Raw genomic sequence first — 12593 nt, 5'->3', positions numbered from 1 at the left:
GCAGGTACAGTATAGGACAACAGGACTCATTTACAAGGTGTAGCAGATTTATCTAATAACTCAGTTTCAGTTTAGTTGACTTAACACACTGCACCTCCAACTCAAACATTGCATAGGCACCACAACTATTTGAGTCTATCTACACTGTACACGTCAAAACACTATGAACAGGATGATGTGGTTTGATACTGAAGCATCCATTTATTGCACATTTCATCATAATGCTGCATTTGCTTTAACATGTTTATGACCTGTTTAATCTTTGAAGCTCTAAATGCAGCTAATTTTGTCTTGTACGTCTGTAACCACAGAGGCTGACACTGTCTGGCTCTGCCTGTTAAAGCACACACACCACAAAATCATGCTATCGGCCGACAGATCTGTGTGAAGCGCAGCACAGATGGTGCTGGGGGAGGCTCAATGTTTACACTTTTGTGGAAGATAAACCCAATTAATGTATTTTTACATGAAAAAATATCTTCCCCTACAAGAAATACTGTAGGAAGGTAAAGGTACTGAATTAAGCCTGTACTGCTGATATTAGTAATGTTTCATCTTTATTATGAATTACTATCCTGAAGTTTTTCTGGTCAACCGGTTTGGACAACAATTCCTTTTGACTGATGATCGGAATATTTTTCCCCCGTTTCACTAGATTTGCTGTTTGCACTTGCAATTATGTATGCTTCTTTCATTTGTGCAGCCTATTTATCAGAATATCGGTTTGGAGATCTTTTGGAGTTCAGTGCAAAAGTATCCAAAGGGTCCGAAATATCCTGCCTATCTTAAGCAACACAAAGCCTAGCTTTTATTCCCCTATTTGCATTGGTTGACAGGTGGCGTTTGTTTTGTGTTCTCTCTCTCTCTGTGTGTGGAGTTAAACAGTGGGGGTGGGGAGGGAGACTAATAGTAGCCTAGCCTAAACAGGTTAGTTTACTATTAACCTTCAAGTCTGAATGGGCAGTCGAACTAGTGAATCGTGAAATTAAATAAGAATGATGCTTCCCAAAGTGAGAGTGTGTAGTTAAAACATTGAGTATAGTTAAATATCTATCACTAGATGCGCATGGGACAAAAGGAGACGCTATCTTTTTTCCATCAGGACTCTGTTCATGGTTTTCCCTCTTCTTCTTCACCTGAGTTCTGCCTTCCTGATAGTTAGGAATAAGCAATGGAATACACAGCGAAAGAACTACGTCTCCAATGAATCAGAATCTGCATTCATTTTCTGAGGGAAAAAGTTGGGAAAATGAAGTTTCTCTTTAATTTGCTCGCAGTGATCTTGTTTTTACTCGACAATGGTAAGACCTTTGCTTGTTACAATCTTTCTTCCGGTGTTTGTGTGAATGTAGACGTTGGAGAGATGGAGGGATTCAGGTTATTGTTGGGATTATGGATCTGGTTACTATCGCCTAAAGTCACAGAATGGGGTGTAACACCTGTTAACTGATCTCTCTCCTGTTTTGCTTATACATGCTCAGCTCTATAATATTTTATCAGCATATAGCACTTTGTTTCTCTTAATAGCTGAAGTCATAAGTTACACCTTGCAGAATCTGAAAAATATAAATAATTTAAAAAATAAATAAATGAGAGATCATAGATTACATGTTGTGTTTATTTTAGCACGGCAACAAATGTTTACATATAGGTCAAAATTTTACAGTAAACTTTTCAGGGTAGGGGATTAAATTGTTCTTATTTTGTCTTCTGTAAAATCTGTAAGTACTTTATGTAACTTCTGCTGGGCAGTACTAAAAAATAAGATCTTTAAATTAAATAAGAACAATTTCCAATCCTCCTATTCAAAGGTTTTCACCCACTGGCTTTTAAAGGGATAGTTCAGCCAAAAATGAAAATTAGCCTATGATCTACTCACCCTCAAGTCGTCCTATGTGTATATGACATTCTTCTTTGAGGCGAATACAATCTGAGTTATATTAAAAAAAATGTCCTGGCTCTTCCAAGGTTTAAAATGGCAGTGGTTGTTTCTGTTTTGCATCCATCCACTTTGGCTTAGGGCCGAATACCGAGCCCGCAGCCTCTCCTCGGACAGCACGCCAAATATGCATTTATCCTATCTGACTTATTTGTAAGTGTGAACTCGTGAAATCTCAATTCTCCAGCGGCAGTCATCTTAGTTGTAAACGAATTCAACCCAAGCACTCGTTGGTGACATGGATGATTATGTTACTGTTGATCATCTGTCCATCATCGTATAAAGCCCACCCTGTTAATTTGATTGGTCCGAACAGCTTTTGTTCGGACATAATAGCACCACAACGGATCAAGTCCAGACCGAACTTCCCGACCTAAAAATGTTGTGGGCGGGGCTAAGTTTGACTGCCATCCAGCCTAGCACTTTGATGGACTTCAAAAAATATACAGCCCGATCACTGCCATTTTAAAGCTTGGAAGAGCCAGGACATTTTTATATTTAATATAACTACAATTGTTTTCATCTGAAAGAAGAATGTCATATACACCTAGAATGGCTTGAAGGTGAGTAAATCATGGGCTAATTTTGACTTTTTGGGTGAATTATCCCTTTATTGTGTTTTTTTTTTTTTTTTTTTTTTTGCCTAGAGCATCAGTGAACATTTGCAGCTTTTGATCATCCAGGTAGCAACACACAATATTAAAGGGATACTTCAGGATATAGCATTAAGCTTTGTATTAGTAGAAAATACCATGTAGAAAGTACCATGCTTTCCACCCTCATATCCCCCTGAGACGAGAGATTTATGAGATTTACGAGAGACCGGGACTAAGTTTGTCTAACCTATTAGACCTATTTTCAGGCGCTGTGTCATATCATTTCGCCTGCTGGACTCATGGTATGGGAGCAGATTATTATGCAGGAATGAGAGTATAGTTCCTAGCCATATCAGCCTAGAAAATCACAAATTTACATTTTCCGTCGGTCTTAGTACACGATGTAACTACGGAAGAGTCAAGTTTAAAATAGGAAAAATATCGAAACTCTTTGGTCATTTTTTTGAGAGAGATGCTAATGGTCCTGTCCGATTCAATGATCTATGCTAAGCTATGCTAAAAGTGGTACTGCCAGACCCGGAGATCGGCTGAATGGATTCGAAAACGGTAAAACTCAACTGTTTAACTCTGGGGGAGTTGTAAAATGAGCCTATTTCCAAAAAAAGTGAAGTATCCCTTTAACCTGTAAGCAAGAAGACTAACACACACACCGACACACATCTTTTCCAAGGTTGGATTTGGCCAGACTCTAACTATAAACAAGAGTCTCATCTCATCTCAAAACATCAAGATAACAAGTTCTTTCTCTCAGGATAGGACACTCTGGTCTAAATGGAAAATATAGGCTTTAACTGACAAATGGTCCCTTAAACTATAGACTTCAATGACCCCTATGTGTTTTAACATGTTGAAGACCTTTCTCAAACACAAAATCAGTTCCTATTTAATTTCTGGAAGCTGGGATAAATAAGCAAGCACTGTTACTGCATTCAGATATCAACTACTGACATCAAAAATAATACATGAAAATAACATTTCAGTTATCACACTGGTAATTTCAATAACAAAATAAAATCTCCAGAGAAGTCATTCAGCTCATTTGATATTTAGAAGGAAAAATATTGATTAATACCTTGATTGTAATCACTCATTACATATACATTGAAGCAGCAGTGGATTCCAATCCACCCCCTTCATAAGGTTAAGTGCTCACGGAAGAGATGGGTTTTCAGCTGTCTTTTGAATGTTGTCAGGGATTCTGCATTCTGGATGGCTGTAGGGAATAGAATAGAATGAGGCATTTATATAGCGCTTTCATATGTACTACTGTACACGCAAAGCGCTTTACAATCATATCAAGGAATCTCTCCTCAACCACCACCAGTGTGTAGCATCCACTTGGATGATGCGACGGCAGCCACAGTACAACGGTGCCAGTGCGCTCACCACACACCAGCTATAGGTGGAGAGGAGAGAGAGTGATAGAGCCACTTCAATGGAAGGGGATTATTAGGAGGCCATGATTGGTAAGGGCCAATGGGTAGAATGTGGCCAGGACACCGGGGTTACACCCCTACTCTTTACGAGAAGTGCCATGGGATTTTTAATGACCACAGAGAGTCAGGACCTCGGTTTAACGTCTCATCCGAAGGACGGTGCTCTTTGACAGTATAGTGTCCCCGTCACTACACTGGGGTGTTAGGACCCACACAGACCACAGGGTGAGCACCCCCTGCTGGCCTCACTAACACCTCTTCCAGCAGCAACCTGGTTTTCTCAGGAGGTCTCCCATCCAGGTACTTACCAGGCTCAGCCCTGCTTAGCTTCAGTGGGCAACCAGTCTTGGGCTACAGGGTGATATGGCTGCTGGCGGGAGATCATTCCACCAGCATGGAACTGTGAATGAGAATGTTCTGGAAAGTGATTTTGTGGCTTTCTGTGATGGAACCATGAGACGTCGCTCGTTGACCGATCGTAGGCTTCTGGTAGGGATGTAGGTTTGTAGGAGTGAGTGAAAGTAGGAGGGAGCTGAGCCTGTGACAGATCTGTAAGCAGGTGTCAATGCCTTGAACTTGATGCGAGCAGCGAGAGGTAGCCAGTGCAGAGAGATGAACAGAGGAGTGACATGGGCCCTCTTGGGCTCATTGAAGACAAGACGAGCTGCAGCGTTCTGGATCATTTGCAGAGGTTTAGTTGCACATGATGGAAGTCCAGCCAGAAAACATTGCAGTAGTCAAGCCTAGAAATGACCAGGGCCTGGACGAGAAGTTGTGTTGCATGCTCAGTTAGGAAAGGCCTGATCTTCCTGATGTTGTGCAGTGCAAACCTGCATGATCGAGCTGTCTTTGAAATGTGATCTGTGAAGTTCAGCTGGTCATTAAATGTTGCTCCAAGATTTCTGACCGACCTTGATGGGGTGATTGATGATGAATCTAGCTGGATAGTGAAGTCGTGCTGTAGAGATGAATTGGCAGGGAGGACGAGAAGCTCAGTCTTTGCCAGACGAAACCATTGTCTAAACAATCCCCATTCACACGGATCCGTGAAACCGATTAAGTACTCTGCTACCAGGCCATTAGATGGCGATGAAACACTATCTGAACACGTAATACGCATGTGCATGACGTCATCATCTTCAGAGATTCGTATGTTTGCTGTTTACACGGATACCGTTTTCAAAACTTTGTGTTTTCAGGCACCCAAAACGCAGTTGTAGTGTAAACTAACGTCCAAAACGCATAAAAGGTTTTATGATTTTAGTTGAAAAAGGTGTTGTGTAAACACTAAGGTTTCTAACCCTAATAAAACACACCTGAACAAGCTAATCATGGTCTTAAAGGTCCCATTCCATGGATTATTTTTATTATTTTATCATGTTTCCAGGGGTGCCCTTATAATGTTAGTATGTTTTTTAGATCAATTTTTTTTAAAATTTAGAAATAAAAGGCATATTTCCTAGCCTGATTTCATTCCCTGGTTTGAACACTCTGTTTGAAGGGGCGTGTCTGCTGTGAGACTTCAGTGTAAACGCCCTCTGCTGTGATTGGCTGAAATGCTTGCATATGAAATATCTGGCATTACATGTGGAACTATCTGGAAAACTTTTACTATTACAGCTATTATACGTTTTTACTATTACAGCTATCGGGATTAACGAATCGTGAGAAGTTTTTTAAGTATTTAGATCTCTTTCAGTCACATAAAAAATTGCAGTGATGAGCATTGAGCAGATGACAGCCTGTTGATCGCGTAAAAAAAAGATCTTATCATTGCAACGCAGTTTCTGCACTCACTAATGATTTCACCAATGCAAACATGAGGTATATAAATACAGTAAGAGCTTTGTTGTGCAGTGTAACAGCATCATTGATTTCATAACGAGTGTTGGCAAGTGTCCATAAACTCGCGCTGTGTGATTGACAGCTTGGACGATTGGAAAGGGATTGTTCTTTGATCACTTTCTGTATATTAATCACAGTTTAAGTTAGATTATTTTCATCCTACTAAGAGAAACGATGTGAAGTTGATCGCTACTTCCATATTAAATCACTACTTGTACTTACCGCTTGCTGGAATATAGTTGAAATTGTCCCCTTCGTCAGTATGAAACGCTGAGAGAAGCCTGCTTGATATTATCCCAGGTTAGAAAAACAGTCCGTGGTGAAATGGACAGAGCAAACTAACAACTTCGAATTAAACTTTTGCGGTATCCGATTATAGATAAACATCAACCATCTGTTGACATTTCGCCATCAATACGCCTGTGTTCCTGTGGGTGGAGGTTAGTCTAAACACGGTTCTGGTGATGTCACTAATGACGGAAGTAGAGGGGTGTAGTCCAATCGAGCCGTTTTTTGTAGTCAACTTCTGTTAAATAAAATATCTCGCTTGGCATTGAACTTTGAGCTTTATAATTTTACAGATATTATTTATACTCTAACAACAACATTACACACTAACTAAAGTTTGAAACATGGGATCACGTAGAACGGGACCTTTAAGGGTTAGGAAGATACAGTCAGAAAGTTATTCAGACATATTTCTTAAATCAAAATCGTCATATGTAGAAAAAATTCACAGCACTATTGTATATTTTTGTGTGGCTTGTGTTTCTTCTTCAGGTGTTTTCGGTGTTGGATCAGATGAAGTGTCAGTGTCAGTGATAGAGGGAGATTCAGTCACTCTTCACACTGGTGTTCAAACAAGCCTACAAGATGATATTAAATGGTACTTTAAGGACACTCGTATAGCTCAAATCAGTGGAGATCTCAGTTTTATCTGTACAGATGTTCAGTGTAATGAAGGTACTGAGAGATTCAGAGACAGACTGAAGCTGGATCATCAGACTGGATCTCTGACCATCACAAATATCACAGACTCTGGACTTTATGAACTGAAGATCATCAGCAGCAAAAGCAGCAGTGACAAGATCTTCAGTCTTTCTGTCACTGGTGAGTCATTTAATGAATGTTTAAATACAGTTTATAAATGTTTAAAGGGGTGGTTGATTATGATTTCACTTTTCTAACTTTAGTTAGTGTGTAATGTTGCTGTGTGAGCACAAACAACATCTGCAAAGTTACAGCGCTCAAAGTTCAAAGCAAATGGAGATATTTTCTTTTGAAGAAATGGCTTTTTAAGGAATACAACAAACAGCTGGTAGGGACTACACGACATTCCTCCAGGTTTCAGTGTGTGTCTGCGTTATTGAAGCTCATTTGCATTTATAGGACAGACACAAAATGGTGTGTTTTTACTCACTCAAAAAGTGACAATTTTAACATGCTATATAAACATATCTGTGGGGTATTTTGAGCTAAAACTTCACATTCTACACATTCTTCACACTCTTGGACACATACAAGTGCAGTTTATAGAATTATCTCACTTTACATCATTAAATAGCTTAGTTTGATATAAAACTAAAGGCCCATTCTCACAAAAACAATAACTATAAAGACCTTTGATGATAAATATATTAGCTTTCACAGGAAGCTTCAGTTGAGTTCAAATAGAGATGTCAGGTATAATCATGCCATCTCTGACTTCTATTATTATATGTTTAAATGAGGATTTGATATCAAATAAGGATGTAAAATCTGCTTTAAAAGCACAAACTTTCTATTTCAGAGTGAAAGTCAAGAAAGAGCTTGTGCATTCGCATTCATGATCACAGTTCTTTCATGTTGTGGAGGGTTTGTTGTTGTTTTTTTCATCAGCAAAAGATCCTCCATCCTCCGGTTTGTGTTTCAGGTGTTCCTGCTGCTGAAATAGATGAAGTGAAGAGAAACGAGGGAGAATCTGTTACTTTAGATCCTGGTGTAATAAAAAACACACATGATGTGATGACGTGGTATTTTAATGACATTCTCGTCGCTGAAATCACTGGAAATCAGAGTGAGATCTGTACAGATGTTCAGTGTAAAGAGAGATTCAGAGACAGACTGAAGCTGGATCTTCAGACTGGATCTCTGACCATCACAAACACCACAAACACAGACTCTGGACTCTATAAACTACAGATCATCATCAACAACAGCAGCTTCAGCATCACTAGTGTGAAGAGATTCAATCGTACTGTCACTTGTGAGTGTATAATTCAATCTTTCAATGCATTTTTCCTTGGAGGAGTTTAAAAAAACAGTTCAGTATTTTTAAGTCAACCCAATAAATGTTGGCTTTTGGACTGTTTAAAAACCTGAAGTTTTGACTCAATGGCACTTTAACTAATGTTATTACCATGAAAATGCAGTTTTCCTGTGAACAGTGTTTCCAGTTGATCTCTCAGTGCTGATGCTGTTTTAACTGCTGTTGCTATGGTGTCATTTATCAATTAAATCATTACTGTTTTGTTAAATACTGGATGTAGTATCATTCACTCTCGTAATAATGTCTGTTTCTCTGTAGCTGTTCCAGGTTCAGGTTTATCTTCAGATTCAGGTTTGTCTTCAGGAGCTGTAGCAGGAATAGTTGCTGTTCTGCTGGTGTTTGCTGTTGTAACTGCTGCTGCTGTGATTTACTATCGTCACCGCAAGAGCCATGCAGCAGTACCACAGAGAGTAAGTATTACATACAGCTGATTTAACAAGATATAAGAAATTTACTGGGCAAAAATGCCTTTAAAAGAACAGTGGTATGAATATATTTTTATATTATTAGAATTATGTGTGTAGCAGAAATGTACACTTCAAAGTGATCTTTTTTAATAGTACAGAAGCAAATATTCACTAGTGAAACAACTAAACAATCAAAAACACCAATAACTACCAAAGTTATTATTTTTATTCAGTCTTATTATAAAACGCCAATACAACAGTTGAAAGGGATACTCCACTTTAAAATAAAAATTCTGTCATCATATACTCACCCTCATGTTGTTTCAAACCTGTATGATTTTCTTTCTTCTGCTGAACAGAAAGGAAGATATTTAGAAGAATGTCAGTAACCAGACAGTGTCTGGTCTCATTGACTTCCATAGTAGGAAAAACATATACTAAAAAAAAAAATATATACTATGGAAGTCAATGAGACCAGAAACTGTCTGGTTACTGATATTCTTCTAAATATCTTCCTATCTGTTCAGCAGAAGAAAGAAAATCATACAGGTTTGAAACAACATGAGGGTGAGTATAGGATGACAGAATTTTTTAAGCATTTTCAATGTGATATTGAAATCATAATACTTCAGGTTTATATTACTGTAGCACAAAATATGTAATGCATCTTATGACAGTGTTTTGACACAATATTTAGGAAATTTAAACCTCTTACAAGCAACAGGAAAAAACAAAATTCAGTCTGTAGTGTGTTTGTGTTTGTTGTGTATCTCATCACTTTAACCTTCTGTGAATCTGTTTTCTTACAGGAGGGTGATGATACCTGATCTGATTCCTGATTGCTTACCACCTGATCTGTGAGGAGGAGGACACATACTTCAGATTCAGGCTGAGGCTGCTAGTAAAACATAGTTTAGCTGGTTAATACTTTCATTGAAAGGGACACTGAAGAGAATTAGGAAATGAGTAAAGTTATACCTCTTGGCCCTATGGTGCCAATCCTGTGTGCTTGTTCCAGTTTAACTTGCCTGTGCTTTGTCTCCCAGCCTGATCGCATGAAAATGCATAGTATGCATTGTTTTCCGTGCAATTTATAAACGAAAATGAGTTTTTGCGTGCGTATGATAAGCACTTTATTACACACGCACTCCACACCACTAATCCTAGCCAAGCGTAGATTAGATACATACAGTACACCACTACTAAACCTAAACACTACTAAACTCATTTTCGCGCATAAATTGCAATGCGTGCTATCCTAAAATTTCCTAAAATCTTGCTAAATCCATTTTTCCGTAAAGTTAACCACAGCCAGACCCTCTGTCTTCTCTGGAAGGCCAATGATCCTCAAATTACGACGTCACCCTCTGTTTCCTGATCATCTAATCACTCGGTTTGGGAAGCGATCGTCTTTTCAATCTGTATAGCTCGACTCTCAGTCCCAGTAGCCGCATTTTCAGAACTAGGATTATTTGCTCCGCTTCTTTCACTCGGTTATTAGTACGCTGCACTTCTTTTGTAACATCCTGAATTTTCTCCAAAATCAGTTCTAGTTTAGAATCATCCTTGCAATGTTAGCCGTCAAAGATTCCACAACTTCACTTGTAAAGAGTTCCTAAACTTCTTACTAGTAAAGTAAAGATGATCAGCTGAAACTCTCTTCGTTCACGGAGTAACTGTGTCGCGATTCCAGGATTTCAGCAGTCGGTACCAATACCAGTAAAATTTCACCTATTACATACCAATTTAAATATCACATCCAAAAATGATTTGTTAGAATTATATATATATAAAAAATAATGATTTAAAATGCAGCTTTTAATGTTGTTAATATGTCTATGTGGTGTCTTTAATATGCTTTAAGACAAACCATGTGTAAATTCATAAGTCAACACCATTGCTGAGTATTTTCTCCTTAAAACTGCAGTGAACCAAAGACAGTCTCAAAAACACGGTTTGAAATCGCTGGTGTTTCTGACGTCACAAACTACCTTGTAACCAATCAGATCAACGCTCGGGCGGGCTTTAGCATATCATTAACACCAAACTAGAAGGGAAGTCTCGAGAGATGACAGGTTGTCCCAGTATATTTTACTGTAGATAGGAAAAATCAAATAGATTTAGCAATATAGCAGGTGTATGATGTATATTATGATGTTACGATGAATTATATGCCGTTCTCCACTGATGTTCTGAGTTGTTCAAAGCGTTTGTACGGATACTGAGGCAGCTTTCTGACTCTGAGATGCGAACGGGAACATGGTTTGTGTAGCATTAGTAACACAGCTGTTTGACAATAGTCAAGCAAAAGGCGAATCATAAATGACCCTTATGTGTCTGACGTTGTAGAGAGCGATATCATTGTGCAGAGTTTACCTCAAGTTGGCAGAGAGAATCTGTGAGCTGGTGTAAATGAATGAGTGGAGGCGGGGCTATTTGCATATGTTTTTTTACAATTACCTCAAGGCGGGCATTATGACCAGGATAACAAGGACATTCTGCACTGCTGATTCTGTAGGGGTTTTTACTGGTATTGTTGCTGTTCCTGGAAAAGTGTGACGTAATTATGTTGCTAATATTTATGGTTTAAACACTAACATTAACTCGTACTTATCTACCTTCATCAGAAAACACTCTCCAGCAGCTACACTGGAACCAAAAACCAGCCTTAATAAGCTTTGAAATTCATTGATTTATTTAAAAGTTGGTAAAACACTTTGCTAAATGTATTTATTCTGATAAATGCCTGTAATTGAATGCATATATGATACAGACTGTTAAAAGTTTAATGTCTCTGGCATTAAACCTGAAACATAGGCCTACTTGATGTGACGTTTGTCGGGAGTGTTACAGCAATACAGTAACATACAAATGTTTGTATACTTGATAAAAGATTGTAATTAAATTAAAGTCTTTATTTGGTAGAAATATAGACTCGTTCGTTGAAATGTGCAACGTTCCGTTTTCCTATACCTGAAGTTGTGAAAATAACGTGACATTTTATGAGGTGCTGTTTTATTGTGTTAAGATTGACATGTGATTGTTTTTTTTTAAATATTGTATTTTGTGTTTGTCTTCTAGACTATTATCACTGTTTTGAGACGATTGCCTTCACTTAAATACTCTGTTCAGTCTAGCATTTAGCTTTAGACTTTTTCTTTTGGCAACATTCTTGTCCCAAATTTTAGATTTTTTTTTTCTTTTTTTCTGGCGCTCATTGTAAATATGTAAATAGAATTAATAGAGGATGGTTTTCTTTTCTGAAACAAGGAAATGACCTTGAAAATCTTTGCATGAATATGTGATACATTTTATTTAAAACATAATTCATTCATAATGGCTGGAATCTGTATGTATTTAAAATATTTTTGTTGATAATATTGATATAATATAAGTTATAATATATATAATATATAATACATTGCGTTATAAATGATTTCAACACTGATGCTACTTTATAGCAACTTTATAATGGTTGTTGTTACGTCAACAACATGTTGTAATGTCATGATCGATGGGCGGCTGAGTTTATTTTATTGTCTGTTCTCTCCCTCTCTATTCTGTTTTCCTCTGTGCTGCTGCCAAAGAAGCACAGCAAGCAGAGATTTGGAGGTTTCTCTTCTCACAATGTCCTGCCTCAGACAGTTTGCCATCTGTTGCTATGATGGGAGAAACAAAGCTTTTCATTTTGCTTCACAAAATGATTCACTGTTGGTGACCCCTGCTGGTCAGAACAGTGTAAATGCAGGGAAAACTCAGTCCAAACATGCATAAAAAAACACTTTTTACAAAACAATTGCAAATGTTTTATTGAAGGTGTAATCTGTTAAATGCAATTATCATCTAAAACTATCAAATATGAAGTGTCTATAATATTTTATATTTTATTCAATTTTAGGGCTGTTAGGGTCGTTTAATGGAGAGCTTGGTTAATCAACAGTCAACTTGTTTCATGCAGTTAACTACTAACATTTGTATTACTTATATTTTGGATATGAATCTCAAATGACTGCAAAGGGAGCTCTCTGCAGGGCCGGTAAG

The 12593-nt window shown here is 37.9% G+C and overlaps 1 protein-coding gene across 2 annotated transcripts; it reads left to right on the top strand.

The window, feature by feature from the left end:
* The first annotated feature begins 380 nt into the window (after positions 1-380).
* LOC311295160 (uncharacterized protein) lies at positions 381-12272 on the top strand. Of its 2 annotated transcripts, XM_084416383.1 has the most exons (5): positions 381-1301; positions 6618-6947; positions 7750-8082; positions 8404-8555; positions 9362-12272. In XM_084416383.1, the coding sequence occupies exons 1-5, from the start codon at positions 1250-1252 to the stop codon at positions 9377-9379; spliced, it is 885 nt and encodes a 294-aa protein (XP_084272509.1). In that variant the 5' UTR covers positions 381-1249; the 3' UTR covers positions 9380-12272. The 2 variants fall into 2 exon arrangements, with proteins under 2 accessions (XP_084272509.1, XP_084272508.1); XM_084416382.1 differs by lacking the exon at positions 381-1301 and having other exon boundaries at positions 6285-6947.
* Positions 12273-12593: the final 321 nt, after the last annotated feature.

This window comes from Rutilus rutilus, assembly GCF_951802725.1.
Source record: "Rutilus rutilus genome assembly, chromosome: 8".
Taxonomy (NCBI): domain Eukaryota; kingdom Metazoa; phylum Chordata; class Actinopteri; order Cypriniformes; family Leuciscidae; genus Rutilus; species Rutilus rutilus.
This window is presented reverse-complemented; position numbering and strand designations above follow the sequence as displayed.

Excerpts from the sequence above, each read along its gene's own strand:
- LOC311295160 (XM_084416382.1), top strand. The coding sequence starts at position 6,470 with ATGGGATCACGTAGAACGGGACCTTTAAGGGTTAGGAAGATACAGTCA. Across the intron at positions 6,948-7,749 it reads CTTCAGTCTTTCTGTCACTG|GTGTTCCTGCTGCTGAAATA; the intron begins GTGAGTCATTTA and ends TTTGTGTTTCAG. Across the intron at positions 8,083-8,403 it reads ATTCAATCGTACTGTCACTT|CTGTTCCAGGTTCAGGTTTA; the intron begins GTGAGTGTATAA and ends GTTTCTCTGTAG.